The sequence below is a fragment of the Pempheris klunzingeri genome, chromosome 14 (assembly GCF_042242105.1).
Source record: "Pempheris klunzingeri isolate RE-2024b chromosome 14, fPemKlu1.hap1, whole genome shotgun sequence".
Taxonomy (NCBI): Eukaryota; Metazoa; Chordata; class Actinopteri; order Acropomatiformes; family Pempheridae; genus Pempheris; species Pempheris klunzingeri.
This window is the reverse complement of record NC_092025.1, coordinates 18,362,400-18,379,528: the sequence shown is the minus strand read 5'-3', so window position 1 is coordinate 18,379,528 and position 17,129 is coordinate 18,362,400. Positions and strand designations below refer to the sequence as shown.

The following is a 17,129-nucleotide window of genomic DNA, read 5'->3' as shown; positions in this document are numbered from 1 at the left end:
CAATTGGGCCTTGTTGCTGAGTGTGTGGATATGAAATCCAAGGATGAGCGATGACAAAGGGAAGCCAGTGGCATTAAGTTGAGTGCACCTGCAGCCCTGGAGACCACAGCAGCTGCCTAATAATACATGAGCGATACTACATTGAACCTCATTAAAACCTGTCATTGTATTCTGCAACTGTTGTAATGACTTTTTTTAATGAGGATTCTTTTCATGTCTTGCAAGCTGTGAGAAACAGTCAGAGCTATTTTTTTTTTTTTTAAAATGGATGAGATGGTGAGGAGGAACGAGAACGAGTGGGGGCCTTGAAGCAGTATCGCAGCATTGTGGTAAAGTAGCAACTTAAAGTGCTATTTTTATTTCCTTGCATTTGATAGTTCTGGGGAAGAAGTGTGGAGTCTGGCCCCCCACTGGGCATCAAGTAGAGGTTCAGCTTTAGTGGCGTAGGCGTAGACATCAAAATACATTTTACACTTAGTTCTTTCCTTTAGAAACAATACCCTATATCCTCTCTAGCAACATTTGCCTAGGCATCTAAACCAAGAACCACTTCAATGAGCCAAGTTTCTCCAAGAATATAAAGTAGAGACTGTAAGATCTGAAGGAAAAGAGCTGGTTTTACTCTTAAGGTAACATTAAAGAGCAGAAGTTGACAGGCTGTTTGTAATAAATGCATAGCCTCACATGTATAGGTTCCATAAACAACCTCGCTCGTCCTTGACTGTGACCTGATCATGCAGGCATGCATGATGGAGTGTGTGTCACGGACAAGGCAGTGCATCAGGAGCTCATCAAAAGTGTTTGCACTTTACAAACATGCTGATTCAGTGCCAGGTGTATGACATGAGAGATGGGGCTTTTATTGTGGTGTGCGCCCCAAAGACAACATCACGGAATAAGATGCTTTATCAGAGAACTGCGGTGGGGCTGTGTTTCATCAGCTCAAGTCATATACTGTAGACGTTTATCTCCTCTAGGATATATGGATGTGTCTCCTGGACAAGCTCTGGTGGTTAAGAGCTGAGATACGAGCTTTTATTTAATTTACTGAATCTAGCAGCATTCTGATGAAGCGGAAAGGTCATAGGTTTAATGATCACATCAGTCAGGTTTGCAGCGCATCTTTGAGGAGGACACTCAAAGTCCAACAGATACTGGAGTTTGGCTGAGAATGATATTGATGAATGAGAATTGTGTGGGTTTTTTTTCCTTTACATTAACAGAAACATATTTGATAATATAAGTATCCACATAATTTGTTTAACAATTGTTACACTTGAAACTTGTCAGAGTTCTCTGTATATTGTCTGTGTAACACTTACTTAACATTTCTGCACTGTAACTTCTTTTTATTTACTGGCATACTCAGCAAAGCTGCGTCATCCAGGATAAACATCTGCCTGGCTAATGTGTCTGGTTCTACATTAAACCTTAATCCATATGTCATATGTGCAGAAATTTTTCTGTTCTCTATGCAGGGCGATGACATCTCAGACTGACAAAACAACATTGTAACTGAGACTTAAAGTTTATACCATAGCTCAATAAGAGATTCCAGCCACTATTTTCAAATTCATCTTCAATTATTTTATAAAAATTGGTCAATGGAGGAAAAAAATCATTTTTGTCGGACACGTTCCCAGCAGCCTCTTCTTTGCTAAATGGAAAACTCCTCCGTATATATCATGGTTGTAATCCTTCCATATCTTTGTATTGAAGTTGAATATTCACACTGTTCTATGTCGCTGTCAACAGGTAATTCCTCAAGCCAGTGTGGGAGAAGTACATCGTGCCATCCGCACAACGTTCCAGAGGGTTAACGACTTCTTCATTCCTCCAACCAACCTCATCATCACTCACGTGAGGTAAAAGAGCACACACGCATTCAGCCACCTCTGACCTTAAAACACAGTCGACCTCATTGTTCGCTCGTCACCGCCGTCCTTCTGAAGTAAAGGAGAAAAGTGCAAATGAGAATTCTAATGAGAATTCTCTATGTGTGGTAATCACTGCCCCCCAAAAGCTAGAAAGGCTATTAACCTTTCCTTTGAACTTTGTCGATTTAGGTTTGCCTTTGTCTTCCTCAAAAATGAGCCTGCAATACACAAGATTGACCTGGAGACCTTCCACCGCGTCAAGACCATCAGCCTGAAGAACTACAGCTGCATCCCACTCAGCATGGCTTACACACATCTGAGTGGCTTCTACTTCATCCAGTGCCAGAGCAAGAGCCACCTGCAAGCCCCGCCCCAGCTCCTCATCGACAGCGTGACGGACACAGTGATTGGTCCAAACCTGAACATCACAGGGCAGCCTTTTGTGTCACCGGACGGCCGCTACATTGTGACACCAGACCCGCAGAGCTCAAAGCTGATAGTACAGACAGTGTCGTTCCAGGGGGAGCTGGGTCTGAACCAGGAACTGGACGAGCCCGTAGATGTCTCTGATATGGCTTTCCAGCCTTCCTTCACGGAGTCCAACCAGCATGTGGTTGTAGCCACCTCAGGCTCAGGCACGGACCTGCTATTTGCTGATCTGTCCTCGGGCCACACTGAGGTTCTCCAGAGCCTCAAGGAGCCCCTGGGCCCCCAAGCCTGGCCCTGGGGAGGCCCCAACAGAGTGGTGGTCTCCAGCGGGTTGTTTGGACAGTACCTGGTGACGCCGTCAGCCGAGTCCCTCTTTGTCCTGAACGGCAAACAGAGAACGCCGCACTGCGAGGTGTCAGACATCAAAAGAGGGAACACAGTTGTCTGGGTCGGCGAGGTATGAGTAAAAAAGGAAAACAAGAAAGCAGGAGACGTAGGATTAGGGACAGACGTAAATGAGAAAAAAAAGGAAAGATCAGGCCAAATTACCTATAATAAAGATTTATGTGAACATAAGTTGTGGACTCAACCCTGGGACTGAGCAAGAGGGATACATGCCTGGGTTTATTGTAACAAAAGTACACTTAAAAATAGAGTAATTGAGAAAACATTAAGAAACCCTGTTGTGATATTTCTATTGGGAGAAAGTGTCAATGCCGTTCAGTGCAACAGTGATCTATGTGCACTTAACTATACAGAATTGTACATTATTGCACTTCCTTCCATGTTATCACAGCAAATAGGTACCTGAAGAGGGTTTATTAACAAACTATGAACTATGCACAATGCTCACTTTTTTTAGAGTAAAAAGCTTTCCGATTTTGTTTATCTCAACGATGTTTGTCGTTTTCACCAGTGCTGCATATAATCACCACAAACTGTCTGTCCGTCCTGTCTGCCTTTAGTGTATGTGTGTTCTGAGTCCTTCTAAAAGCTACCGGCCCATCTGTTTATTCGCCTTTGTCATGGTATTGTACTGTATCCTCCCTCTGAAAGCTTTCATTCTCCTCATGCCGGCAGAGGTTGGCTTTATGCACATATGTAATACCCTCTATTTACATTGTCTATCCAAAGAGCCCGATTGGTCCATTAGCCGTCGACAATGGATGTTTAGCTCGCAGAGGAAGCCTAACCAGAAATGGGCAGTACATCTTATGGTCTCTTGCAATGGTTTAATCTGTCCCCTGCTGTCTCTCACATTTATTCTGTACCTGCAGCACAACTCTGTGCTGTGGAGCCTGAAAATGCCACTTAGCAGATTCCCTCAGGGTAATGACTACGGTTTACGCTGACCCACATGCTGAGGCCGTGCCAAAGTGGCATCAACTCCGTTATCTGACTGGCTGTGAGCATTTGTACTTCCTCCCAGAGAGCCGTGCGTCAAGATCAAACTCTAAGGCAGGTAGAAACTTGTTGTACACTAACTGTATACCTACTTTTGAACTACCTGGCATCATCTGTCTCGAGGCAGTAACCAAATAAACACCAGCAACTCTTTGTCTACCAAGATAGCAGATATTTTCTCTCTGTGGTTGAACTGCATCATCTTCTGTGTAATTTGCTCGTGCCATTTGCACTAATCATTATAATGATGATCCATTAGCAGCAGATGTAATAATGTGATCAGAAATTACTGGATCCATAGTGTCTCTTAAACATTCCTGCCTCCTGACAGTAGTGCTGAGGTCTTGACGTGGACACTTAGCATGGACAACACACTGTTACTGGGCTAAAATGGGTGCCAGTCTTGGCAATGGCTTTTTCTTTCCTTCTCTTTTAGCTCTCTGTGCCTCCCAGCCTCAAACTGCAGCTAAAAAAATGAATGTCCTCTAATAATATCAATATCCTTAACCATCTGCCATAGATGTTTGCTCATTAGCACAGCTCCCGATTTATTTTATAATAAATCAGGAGCTGTTTTTCAATAAGCTGATTCCATTAGCAGCCAAAATGTGCATACTCCCTATGTACACATTTGAATAATTCCCATTTATAGAAGCTTGCTGATAATTTTTAAAGCTACTTGACATCGCCTGGTTGAGAATTAAGAAATTTCAAACTTACCAAATTAGCAACTTCCAAAAACTTTATTTCTAGAATTTGCTAGCTTCTACAAATAGTTCTAGCCAGCACAAAACAGCTAGAATGAAAAACATAAAACCAAGATATATTTCAGAACAAACTTGCTTTGAAATGAAATCAACTAAAAGTAGTGGACTATAGAAACAATAGCAATAATGCTCAACCCTGCATGGAAATATTCTCTTACACTCAAATGTGATTGGAAGCTCCCTTGTGTATACTGCATGTAATGACTGCACAAATACTCACAGCCTTTGGGATTTTGCAGTTGTTGACCTTTTTTTGTTTTTTTGGCATGTCAAACATGTTCAAAGGAAGTAAGATTAAGGCCAAGGCGATCCACAGACCACGATGTCCTGGAAGAAAAGTGAACCACTGTAAATCCAGCTGGAGTCGTGCGAATGGAGTATATCTGCTCATGTGTTTTAGTTGTTTTTTCCCCCTGAAACAAACACAAACACAAAAATAAATAGAAATCATCCTTTCCTAATAGGTAGTTGTGCCTGTAATTCTCCAATGCAAAGCAATGTGTAGGCTAGAAACCAAGCTGTGTAAGAAAAAAAAGTAAACACAGGACAGAAGCAGATTTGTCGTTCTTGTTTGTGATGTAGGTATTTGCTGCTAACCTGCCATGAAAAACCCATTCTGGCATGAAAGCCTGTTCGATGAACCTTTTGAAGGCAATGACTTGATGATGATGATGTTTCCTAGACCACTGTTGCACTGAGGAGAGAAAATATAATACCTGACATATATTTGTTTATTGGATGGATACTTGTCTAATTGGTAGCCCAGTTTTCGCACCGTATCAATGAAAAAAATCGTACTGTTAGTGAAATTCAGGCTCTGATGCTTCCTAAAGTCACGATCCCATCTAAAGTCACTCCCCCATGGCCCTAAATGAGTAATCTATCAGAGAAGTGCATGTAATGAAAATAGACCTTCAATATGATTATCATTGACCTCTCAGTGATTTCTCACACTCACATACGGTTTACAGTTGCTTGTGAAAAAGTCACTTTTCTGCCCTCTCATTGTCACTTCTGTCAGCTTATCTCTTAAGGTCGATTCAGCAGTATGACATCGCTACTAGAGCCAAGGAGTGCAAGAACAAAGAGACTGCACCTGCGCTTGCTGATAATAAGTACACTGTTGGCTAGCTCATGTTGTTTGTTTGGATCTACCTTCAGTGTCACATGACTATTTCCGTACCTCTCCTTTAACCCTCAAGTAAGGGGCTGCAGAGCTGAACCGCTTGGTGTGATAGACATTGATAGCAACCACTGTTGTAGATAACATTGTTCATGTTTAGAACACGTTCAGACATGACAAAATTGACTGTACAGTTTTCTTTATGCATTTTGTGTGTTCTGGTTTATGAGGGAATTGTTTTGTAAGAAAAAAATCGAATTAAATATATTGTAAAAATCAGCCACTTTTCAGCGTCATTGATTGTAACAGTGAAATGATTGTTTTCACAATAAGCCTGCATATTACATTTTGGATTAACAGTTGAATATTTAAATGTAAAAAGAAAGTATACAAGCATCCTCATATTTGAGAAACTGGAAACAATAATTGCCAGTTTGGCTTGAAAAATTAAATGATGCATTGATTATCAAAGCAGCTGCAGATCAATTTTCTTTCAATCTACAAATCGAGTGATTAACTTTATTTTGCTTATCTTATCTTGAATAATTATCTTTATCCATTTTATGACATTTTATGGACATACTTAAATAATAGTGATCATGTCATTAGTATGAAAAATATTCTGGAAAGAGTGAACTACGTAAACTGTGGTGTCAATTCTGAGAAAAGTGAGCTCTCGCCTTACAAAAACACATCTGAATGCTCTCAGTAATGTATGGAGTAATCATCTCAAAGTATAAGATTATATATAAATTATGCAGAGCATCTGTCAAGTTACAACAAATTATATACTGAACATTTTTCTGATGTACGCCAGGTCTCTTCTAATTACAGCTGCAACAATTACATATTTGGTCGATCAACAGAAAATTAATTAACTGTCTGATTATCAATTAATGATGTTTTTAAGAAAGAACAGCAAAAATATCTGGTTCCAGCTTCTCAACAAGTTGTATTCTCAACAATATTGATTCTTATTCTTGAATGTCTTTAGATTTTACAAAAAAAATATACAGTGGGGCAAAAAAGTATTTAGTCAGCCACCAATTGTGCAAGTTCTCCCACTTAAAAAGATGAGAGAGGCCTGTAATTTTCATCATAGGTACACTTCAACTATGAGAGACAGAATGAGGGGAAAGAATCCAGGAAATCACATTGTAGGATTTTTAATGAATTAATTGGTAAATTCCTCAGTAAAATAAGTATTTGGTCACCTACAAACAAGCAAGATTTCTGGCTCTCACAGACCTGTAACTTCTTCTTTAAGAGGCTCCTCTGTCCTCCACTCGTTACCTGTATTAATGGCACCTGTTTGAACTCGTTATCAGTATAAAAGACACCTGTCCACAACCTCAAACAGTCACACTCCAAACTCCACTATGGCCAAGACCAAAGCGCTGTCAAAGGACACCAGAAACAAAATTGTAGACCTGCACCAGGCTGGGAAGACTGAATCTGCAATAGGTAAGCAGCTTGGTGTGAAGAAATCAACTGTGGGAGCAATTATTAGAAAATGGAAGACATACAAGACCACTGATAATCTCCCTCGATCTAGGGCTCCACGCAAGATCTCAACCCGTGGGGTCAAAATGATCACAAGAACGGTGAGCAAAAATCCCAGAACCACACGGGGGGACCTAGTGAATGACCTGCAGAGAGCTGGGACCAAAGTAACAAAGGCTACCATCAGTAACACACTACGCCGCCAGGGACTCAAATCCTGCAGTGCCAGACGTGTCCCCCTGCTTAAGCCAGTACATGTCCAGGCCCGTCTGAAGTTTGCTAGAGAGCATTTGGATGATCCAGAAGAGGATTGGGAGAATGTCATATGGTCAGATGAAACCAAAATAGAACTTTTTGGTAAAAACTCAACTTGTCGTGTTTGGAGGAGAAAGAATGCTGAGTTGCATCCAAAGAACACCATACCTACTGTGAAGCATAGGGGTGGAAACATCATGCTTTGGGGCTGTTTTTCTGCAAAGGGACCAGGACGACTGATCTGTGTAAAGGAAAGAATGAATGGGGCCATGTATCCTGAGATTTTGAGTGAAAACCTCCTTCCATCAGCAAGGGCATTGAAGATGAAACGTGGCTGGGTCTTTCAGCATGACAATGATCCCAAACACACTGCCCGGGCAACGAAGGAGTGGCTTCGTAAGAAGCATTTCAAGGTCCTGGAGTGGCCTAGCCAGTCTCCAGATCTCAACCCCATAGAAAATCTTTGGAGGGAGTTGAAAGTCCGTGTTGCCCAGCGACAGCCCCAAAACATCACTGCTCTAGAGGAGATCTGCATGGAGGAATGGGCCAAAATACCAGCAACAGTGTGTGAAAACCTTGTGAAGACTTACAGAAAACGTTTGACCTCTGTCATTGCCAACAAAGGGTATATAACAAAGTATTGAGATGAACTCTTGTTATTGACCAAATACTTATTTTCCACCATAATTTGCAAATAAATTCTTTAAAAATCAGACAATGTGATTTTCTGGATTTTTTTTTCTCATTTTGTCTCTCATAGTTGAGGTATACCTATGATGAAAATTACAGGCCTCTCATCTTTTTAAGTGGGAGAACTTGCACAATTGGTGGCTGACTAAATACTTTTTTGCCCCACTGTATGTGAAGATATTACACCTATGATGTTAGGAACAACTAGTTGAATTCTGGAAAATAAGGGTTTGTTGTGGCGCTACTTGAGAAGTTACTGGCATTTAATCTTATCGTTCAAACAAGACCTCAAAAACACACACCTACCACTTGTCACTCCACCTTGGGAGTGTTATAGCTGACAAGGTTAGACAGAGTGACAATTTTAGCATCTAGAAAATTACTGGATATTTGCTACAAGTCCTCGTCTGCGATGTGACATTCATGCCCCGTCCCTGCCCACGCTGCAGCCACTGTCATTTATGGTCTTAGTCCACTGATGAGCTGGCCTTCGCTGCGACATACGGTAATGTAATCTATTGTCTTTCTGTGCTCAACACGCTCCCAACAATCCATGACCATTACTTACAACACTGCTGTACTGAGGGACGCTGTCAATACGGTCTCCATCAGTGTCACAGTGACAGAACGGGTCAAAGAGGGAATAAAAGACTTCCTGGGCCAAACATCAGTGAGGTATTTGATCACACAGACAATTAACATCCTGTTCACACCTACATTAGGAAGACGCCCACACACTAGCCTTCATAGCTAACTGAAATATTGAGACCACAACATGATCACACTTCAAGTCAACATGCCCACTTCTTAATTGCTGCAAATAGACTAATTTTTTTCCACAATCTGATACCAATATCCGCAGACTACAGTGTTGAAAAGATGCCTTCATTACCGTTTCTGTACCATTCATTTCAGCCACATTTAAATTATGGTATTAAAATATGAGTTGCGATTGACTGAATGTGCCTCCTCAAATACAAATCAAGTTGATTATTGCTTTTCTTTGCATTGTTGTGATGATGACAGTTCATTCATAAGGCTATTTCAATGTGACAAAGCTCAAACTTAAAAGCAAATACCAGTGGAAAAAGTGTTCAGATATTTTACTTGAATAAAAGTAGCAACACTACAGCTTATAAATACTCTGTTACAAGTAAACGTCCTGCAGTCCAAATCTAAAAGGATGCTTCCTGGATGGATTATACTTGGCTATTTTGATGTCTGAGAGCTATTCGATTCGCCCATACAGTGTAGAAAATAAGTGGACGTAGCTTCCGGGTCTGAAAAGTGAAACCAATGCTGAAGTTCCCTAAACCTGCATTTTTCTGCAATGACCAGTAGCGGTCGACTTTACTGACTCTAAAAAGAGGTCACATTTTATGGAAGTCTCTAAGAAAATTAACGTACCTCTCACTTGATTTATTACCTCAGTAAACATTTTCTTGATGATTTTATGGTGTCAATTACAAGTTGTATGTCTTCTTCAACAAAGAATGATATTCCCTTTGGCAAATTTGGTCCCATTTAAAATAGACCATAAAGGAAGGTATGTTTTAAGGTGGGCTATCTTGTGACTAGCCAATCAGAGCTGGGTCATACCTAAATTTAACTAGATCAGATCAGATGTGGGTGACATCATGATGGTGTCACTGTGGCTACGTCCATTTCTTATATGGAGTCTATGGATTCACCCGATGCATAACATGAATACGCAGTGATGAGGTTATTAATGTGCATGATTATTTTAGTGACTAACACTACTGACGACATCTTACATGGTCATCAAACAACCTAGAAATAGATGTGTCCAAAGCTTCTGAGGAAAACTAGAAAGGTGGTTAAGAAAAGACTATTTTCCAGGCCCATGATATAAACCCTCATTAGCTCCCCCAAGGCTAACTGTACTGCATGTACACAGTTTACACATCGGTCGCATGTACCTTAAACAATATAACAACGTAATGCCTTCAGGCAAATGGCCCAAATTGATCCCAGATATAAAACCTGAAATCAATTTTGACTATTTGCTTGAAGGCCTTTGTAATCACAGCGGGGAACAAGAAAAAGATGGAGAGCTGTGCTGATCGACTGGAATAATCTGGGCACGTTGTGTCCGCAAAGCTTAAGGGCTGCATCTGTTACTATCAGGTTTCATTGTCTAGTATGGGTCTCAGGAAAAATCACAGTTTATTTTGCCACGCTCTAACTGGGAAAAACAATAATTAAATCATTTTTATTCTATTCACTTTTATTCTACAGCCAAAAGGCTGTAATTTGAACTAAATCAGCCTTAAAATAGCACTTCCCTCTTCAGTATAAAAACAGGATAATTATAGTGCTAGAAAATGAGTTATTACTCATACAGAGAGAGTTTATAGTTAATAGCAAAAACAAACACATCAGACTGGAAAGTGAGTAATGAAATAAATTATTAGCGGCATCAACCCTGCCAATCCCATGCGGATATAGAGACTGCTACTAGGTTATTTATTAGCAGTGGAAGCCTGGTTTTGTGGGAGAGTTTGCAACATGCCTGCATGTTAGGGCCAGTGAGGTTTAAATTGCCTCAGCGGGCTCATTTGGGTGAATCTCACTCTGACTAACAAGGTTGTAACCTCCAGCACCGAACCTGCTGGAAAGCAGACATGGGTCAAATATTACTGGCAAATGTGTTTTTCTCTTACTCTGATGGAACAGAGGGGTTTATGTGTGGGGTTTGGTAAATTTCTTCTTGACAATACTTGTTAGAAAGTCACAGGAATCCAAGAATTATTTGGATGAATATTTTATTAGTAACAACCAACAAAGCTCTGACACTCTAGTAATGTTTGCAAACAGACATCTACAGATACCTACTATCTGGTCTTCTGGGGAATCAGACAAAGACAAGAGCTAAGTTGACAATCGCACTGTGAGTACAGCTGTGTGTTTGCTGCTTGTTACGTCCCGGCTCGCTAGGGGGAAAGGGGCGCAAACTAAATGACCAGTTGAAACAAAAAGGTCGGCTCATAGTTGTCTTTATTACAAATGGCGGGGATACATTGTGCCTAAAGGGAAACAAAGAAAGTCAGGAGGAAATGGAGGGCGGTTGGCTGCTACTCCAAAGAAAAAACAAATCAGAACCAAAAGAGAACTCAACCTGAGTTTGTTAATCTAAACTAATTACCGACCCCACTCAAAAATAAAGGAAACAAAAGACTTCCTACTCTATGCTAACAAAACCAAAATACAGGGGAGCAGCACCCTTGACGCTACACAGCGTTTCCCAAAGCTACCGAACACAAAATGGTAGCTATCCTAAGCCCAGTCCTTTTATCACCTAACAGTCGGGTAGGTAACAGGATCACAGTCCCTTCAGGCAAGCTGCTTTACTTAACGAAGTGACTAACACACCAAAAAACTACATCCACCCGAGAACAACAGCTGCCTCGACTGCTGGTTCAGGTCTCTTTTAAAGGAGCCCGTGGTGTTTGGGAGCTCCCTCACTGGACGGTCGATCATCCAATGGCATCCGGTGGAGGGAGGGAGAACCGGTTGTGGGCATGCCGCAGTCCAGGAAGACACACCTCCAGTCCACAGGCGGTGCTCCAGAATAAACAGGGGAGACAGGGCAAAACACTACATACAGAAAAGGCCACAAGCCGTAACACTGCTTTATGCTCCTAATGGACCAGATCCATGTGGAAGCGTGACTGGAGCTAAACCAGCCTAGTTTAAGCTGAGACACACCTGTGATGTTTTCATCATTGGGGCTAGTTTTAGCTCTAATATGTTATTATTAAATACAAACAACTGTGGCAACACTTTCTATTACAGCCCAAGATTTGCAGTGTAATGTTCTGTATGAATCAGACACAAATAAATGACTTACGAGTTCCTACTGGCAGTGGTGGAGGAAAAAATAAAAGTAGCAACACCACAGTGTAGAAATACTCTGTTACAAGTGAAAGTCATTGATTCAAAATTTGACAATAAAATATAATTAAAGTACCAAAAGTGCTCATTTTGCAGAATTTGAATTTTTGAATAATGTACATTACGTTATTGGATATAGATCTGCATAGATCTTGTGTGTACTGCGTGTTGCAGCTCATGTTGCTCATGTTGCAGGTAGTAAAGGGCTCATTTTAATTACTTAATATAGTAACAGGTAGCCTGTGAATTTCACCAGGGGATCAATAATGTTTTATCTTGACCTAAAATAATAATAAAATAATACATCAATTTATTTGTTGATGATACCATGTATTACTCATCTGAATCAGTACAATGCTTGCCTCTGAATTGTAGTGGAGCAGAAGTGTAAGGTAGAATGAAATAAAAATGCTCAAGCAAATTACAAGGACCTCATAATTTTAATTCAGTACAAGTAAAAGGACAGTGCTTTAGTTATGTACTTAATGACTTTCTACCACTGTCGACCGGTACTTCAATGTAGGTACAGTATACAGTATAATGTAGGATAACCACCGCTTTTTTTTCCCCAATTTAACAAAAAAAAGAAGTACTAAAATCCAATTCATGCAGTTTAAAGATACTTTTTGAAACTATTAGAGTATCTATGTCACATCACATGGAAGATATTGAAGAAGAAAAATCATGAATTGTCCATTAAAATATTTGTAAAAAATACAAACAGCACTAAAATCCAATATCAAGTAGTACTTTCTATGTGGACTGTGTAGTAATACGTTTTGGTATTGATTTGCAGCCACTGCCAAACATTACATTATCAAAACACTATCAAAAAATATTTTCTGTATAAATATTTGTAAAAAGTGGAGGAAGCAGTGAAATCTAGTGTGAAGAGGCGTTTCCTATGTGACCTGTGTGGTAATCATTTCTGGTATTGATTTGGAGTCACTTTATTACATTACGTGGAAGCTACTGAAAACTAAAAATGAATTTAATATAATATTAATGTAAAATACAAGGAGCGCTAAAATCCAATATGAAGAGGTGTGTCCTATCTGTCCATTTCAGTGATACATATTGGTATTGATTTACAGCAGGGTGGTTTCATTCCAGTCCTGAAGCCTGTAGGGCTTTCATCCTACCGGGAAGTTAATAAGCTACACGTGGTCTCAGGTAGATACTGGACAGGTATGGTTCATTAACTACCAGGGAGGAACAATTGAAAGTCTGTGCGTCGCATCACATGCCAAATACTTTCCAGCAGTAAAGCCCCAAAGCAGAGAGACAAAAATAACATTACACAGAATACAATGCATGGAGAGCAAGGCAGGAAGAAAGAATATGAAGCTTGGTCCAGCTCTCCGTATGTAAAAAACAACTGCATAGTATTGTATATACTGAATTTTGAGATGACAGCGCAGATGCTGCTAGGATAAACGTAAGCACACTGAAGGACCCCTTCATTACTCTGTAAATTCAAGCACCATCAAGGTCCTGATTTTTTTTTCATTCAAACACTTTCAAGGTCTTATTAACCAAAATGGCGGGGGTACAGTGATGTAAGGAAATGGGCTTGGGGAGGTATTATATATCTAAAACAAGTGTTCCATTGTCAACCGGGCAGGATAAGCTACAACATAATAAAGCTACATATTATATGATAACAAATTGATGTAGGTGGATCAAGCATGGCTAATCTTTAATTTAATGAGCTACCAAGTAATGACGCTGTGATTCTTTGAATTACATTGTTTTTTCCAGTGTACATTTAAGTAGCCGTTGTGTATTTCATTGGTATCTGATTCATAGAACCAAATTACACTGTAAACCACACGCTATAAATTGTTACCACAACTGTAATGAAATACTATTAAATAAACACAGACTCTGAGAGGGATTATGTGTTGTGGATTAAGTGATAATGAAATTACTCCATGTTTTAATGTGATAACAGCTAGGACTGGACATGCCAATGTCACTTGTTTGGCACATAAAAAGATTAAATTTCAGTAAAGTTTAGGCGAGTAAACATTTTTGGTTTAAGCAGGATTAATGTTAGGATTAGAGTTGGGCAACTAATATGCAAAGGCTCTGGTCTTGGTTAAATAAGGAAGCTCTAGGATGCTTATATCCCCCAGAGCAGAAATTAGCTAAGAATCAAACCACTGAGACATACAGTCCATTCAAAATGCTGATCATCATCAGACTACTGCTTGTTTGGTTGTAGTGTGACAGCAGCTCTCTTACTGCACAGAGAATGCCTTCATTTTATCAAGACTGTCTGCTGTGTTTACAGATAAACTAAAGACTGATGGACTTAAAGAAATATACCAGATGTTCACATCTGTAAATGTATCTCCTTCCAGCAGCAGTTGAGATATTTCAGTCTGGATGAACGCGGTGAGATGCAGGATGTGATCTCAGCAACAACAACTCATGTATCATTCACATCATCCAAAAAAGCCTAACGGAAACAGAAACAATTAAAGATATAGAAAGCTGTGTTACAGTCAGTTTTTCTGTGCATCTTTGCTGTGGTATGTGGATACGTTTGAGACCGTCAGAAGGGGAATCAAGAGTGATGTCTTCATCATTAGAGCTGCGTTTCATAGTGCAGACAACCAGATATCCAGGTGTGTTCTGCCAGGAATCTGTCATCAATGCATCATTCATTGCAACTAAAAAAAAAAACAAACAAACAACAATGCTGAATATTAAAAGATCCGTAGAAACCTACAGCACCACTTCTGCTCATGGTTGATAGAGCAAACCACAGTGATTAGAGCACAGAGGCAACAAGAGATGTCAACATCAGAGGGTATTGATGTACTTGTATGGATTCAAGTGTCAAATATCCAGGAACAGTATGTTCTATTCATAGCCTGCCATGAATATATTAAAAAAACAATCAGGCTACAAAAATGTCAAACAACTACAGTGCATATTTATAGTCTTAGAAAAATTGTCTTCTTTTATTTGCTTTAAATTAGATTTTCAAGTGTTTTCACAATAAAGCACACTCAACCAATCACAACCAGCAAGAGCTACATGGCAACATAACGAGAATTGTGAATCAGCTTATTGTTTATTGCCACCAAGGTCAAAGTAAATACTCTTGATACAAATACGTCTGTGCTGTTCATTCACACCAATAGCCTTCGAAGGATCTTGTCATGTACATATTGTACGTCAAGCCTTAAAATAATCCACTAATATAGATCCATATAGTGAGACATGAACACATTGAAGGTTGAAAACGCTGATGCTTTAAGATTAATGTGAAATTGGTGGAGCTACATTCCTGCATTGTAATTGTAAATAAACCAGAGAAACTTTGTTTTCTGGTGGTTTGCATTTCTAAACGACCCACAAGGACGTGGCCTCCACCAGTAGGACTTAAAGGTCCCATATTCTGCTTATTTTCAAGTTCCTCGCTGTTTTCAGTCTTATTAGTCATTACTGAGGAAAAACAAGATCAGCAGGTCACCTTATGACATCATAAAGGGAGCCAAATCTAAATACCACGTTTTCACACATTTATTAATAGATGGGGCAAGACAATAAGCGAGAGACTGTCTTTTCTGATAGTTTGGTGGTCTGTTAGCAGTCCGCAGACATAAATGTGTTGAAAAGACATTAAAAAATGCATTTTTCACAATATGGGACCTTTAAAGCCAGCAGCAGTATCAGTTTTTTCTACCATGTCTAGGAATATCTAGTTATACAGAGATCTACATTGACTATTGCTACAAGAGAAATCCTGGTCTCCATCGTGGAAGTTAGACACAACCATAAAGAGTTTTAAAACTATAGGCCTTTTTTTTTTGCAGCAACACTGGAGGTCACTTAAAGATGTTTGAACAAGCAGCCAAGCAGCCTTTTTCCTGGAGAGGGTGGTCTCTTGTCAGGACAAGGTTTAGCACTGACAGAAACTGACTCTCCTCCCAGGTGCACTGGGGCCAAAACCAAATAGAGGCTTTAGTTACAAGTGGAATGGAAACAGTATTAACTCTTAAAGAAAGGAGTGATATTGTGTGCTCACAGTTGTAAAGCAGTAAACTCCGGGTGAATACAAGGTGCTTTTGAAGTCAAATAGATAAACTGGAGAAAGAGGGCAGCAGCTCAGACCAAGTGTGCCTGTAGTAAGCCCGGTGACTGCCCTCTCTCTGCAGTATTAAGTCTTAGCCTGGCACAACTGACTACACCAAATGACAGCTCTACAGTCTGCAGCCACGCTCACGGCTCTGTGACAATCTAGGCAATACTGAACAGCTTTTTATGTTCAACATTTGAGATGCTTTTCAGTCAGCACTTAAAAAAGTACAGAGTTTGATACACTGTCCTGTGTTTAGGTTTCTGCCATAAACAAAACCAAAGTCAGAGGGCTTTTAGCTCTGGTACAGTCAAGACTGAATCAGAAATTCTGACAGATTCTCTCAGGAGTCTGTGATGAATATCTATTTCATTATAGTGGAAAAGTAACTTCCAACACATCAGGTTGGTAGAGTGATTTTTATGTTGGTTACTGATGTGACATGTGGCCAAATCATTAATAAGAGACACAGCAGTGATGCCTTCATCACAGAGACTGGCGTTGATGTAGAAAGTAAAGGAAAATCAGGTATCTTCTGACAGGAATTTGTCAAGAATGTGTCAGCCATTAGAGCTGAAGTAAAAAAAAACAACAGACATAAATATAAAATGTCACAGGTAAGTCTACAGTGTGGTCGGTGTCTGTTTATGGCTGATATGACACTGAGAGACCAAATCACTCTCATTACAGATGCAAGTTATAATGACAGGTATTGGTGCTAAATGTGACGATGGTTATGATGAAGAGAGTTGTCAGAAATCAAGGTGTGCTCACTCACTAATGTGTTATATATACATCATTCATGGAAGTGGAAGGAGAAAAAAAAAATCACTGATAAATACAAATATAAATCAAGGTGTAGTCCTACAACTTGTAACTTGGCTGAAGTCAGTCTAACTGAAATATGGATTACAGACACTCTTTCATAAAAGATTTTTAATTTTAGGTCAACTTCACAAGTAAGAACGGGGGGGAAGATTTAACTTTCGTCTCAATCAAACATCCAGGTTTTCAGGTTTATCCCTCAGCTGTACACCAACTAAACACACAAACACCTCCTTTAAGATTTTTTG

The 17,129-nt window shown here is 39.9% G+C and overlaps 1 protein-coding gene across 1 annotated transcript in view; it reads left to right on the top strand.

Moving 5' to 3' along the window:
• The window catches only part of fstl4 (follistatin-like 4), a 178,607-nt gene extending 175,838 nt beyond the window's left edge, over nucleotides 1–2,769 (top strand). Inside the window, exons 14-15 of the mRNA XM_070843905.1 lie at nucleotides 1,756–1,865; nucleotides 2,067–2,769. Of these exons, the coding sequence (XP_070700006.1) occupies nucleotides 1,756–1,865; nucleotides 2,067–2,769 (813 nt within the window). The remainder of the gene's footprint in view (nucleotides 1–1,755; nucleotides 1,866–2,066) is intronic.
• The last annotated feature ends 14,360 nt before the right edge of the window (nucleotides 2,770–17,129 follow it).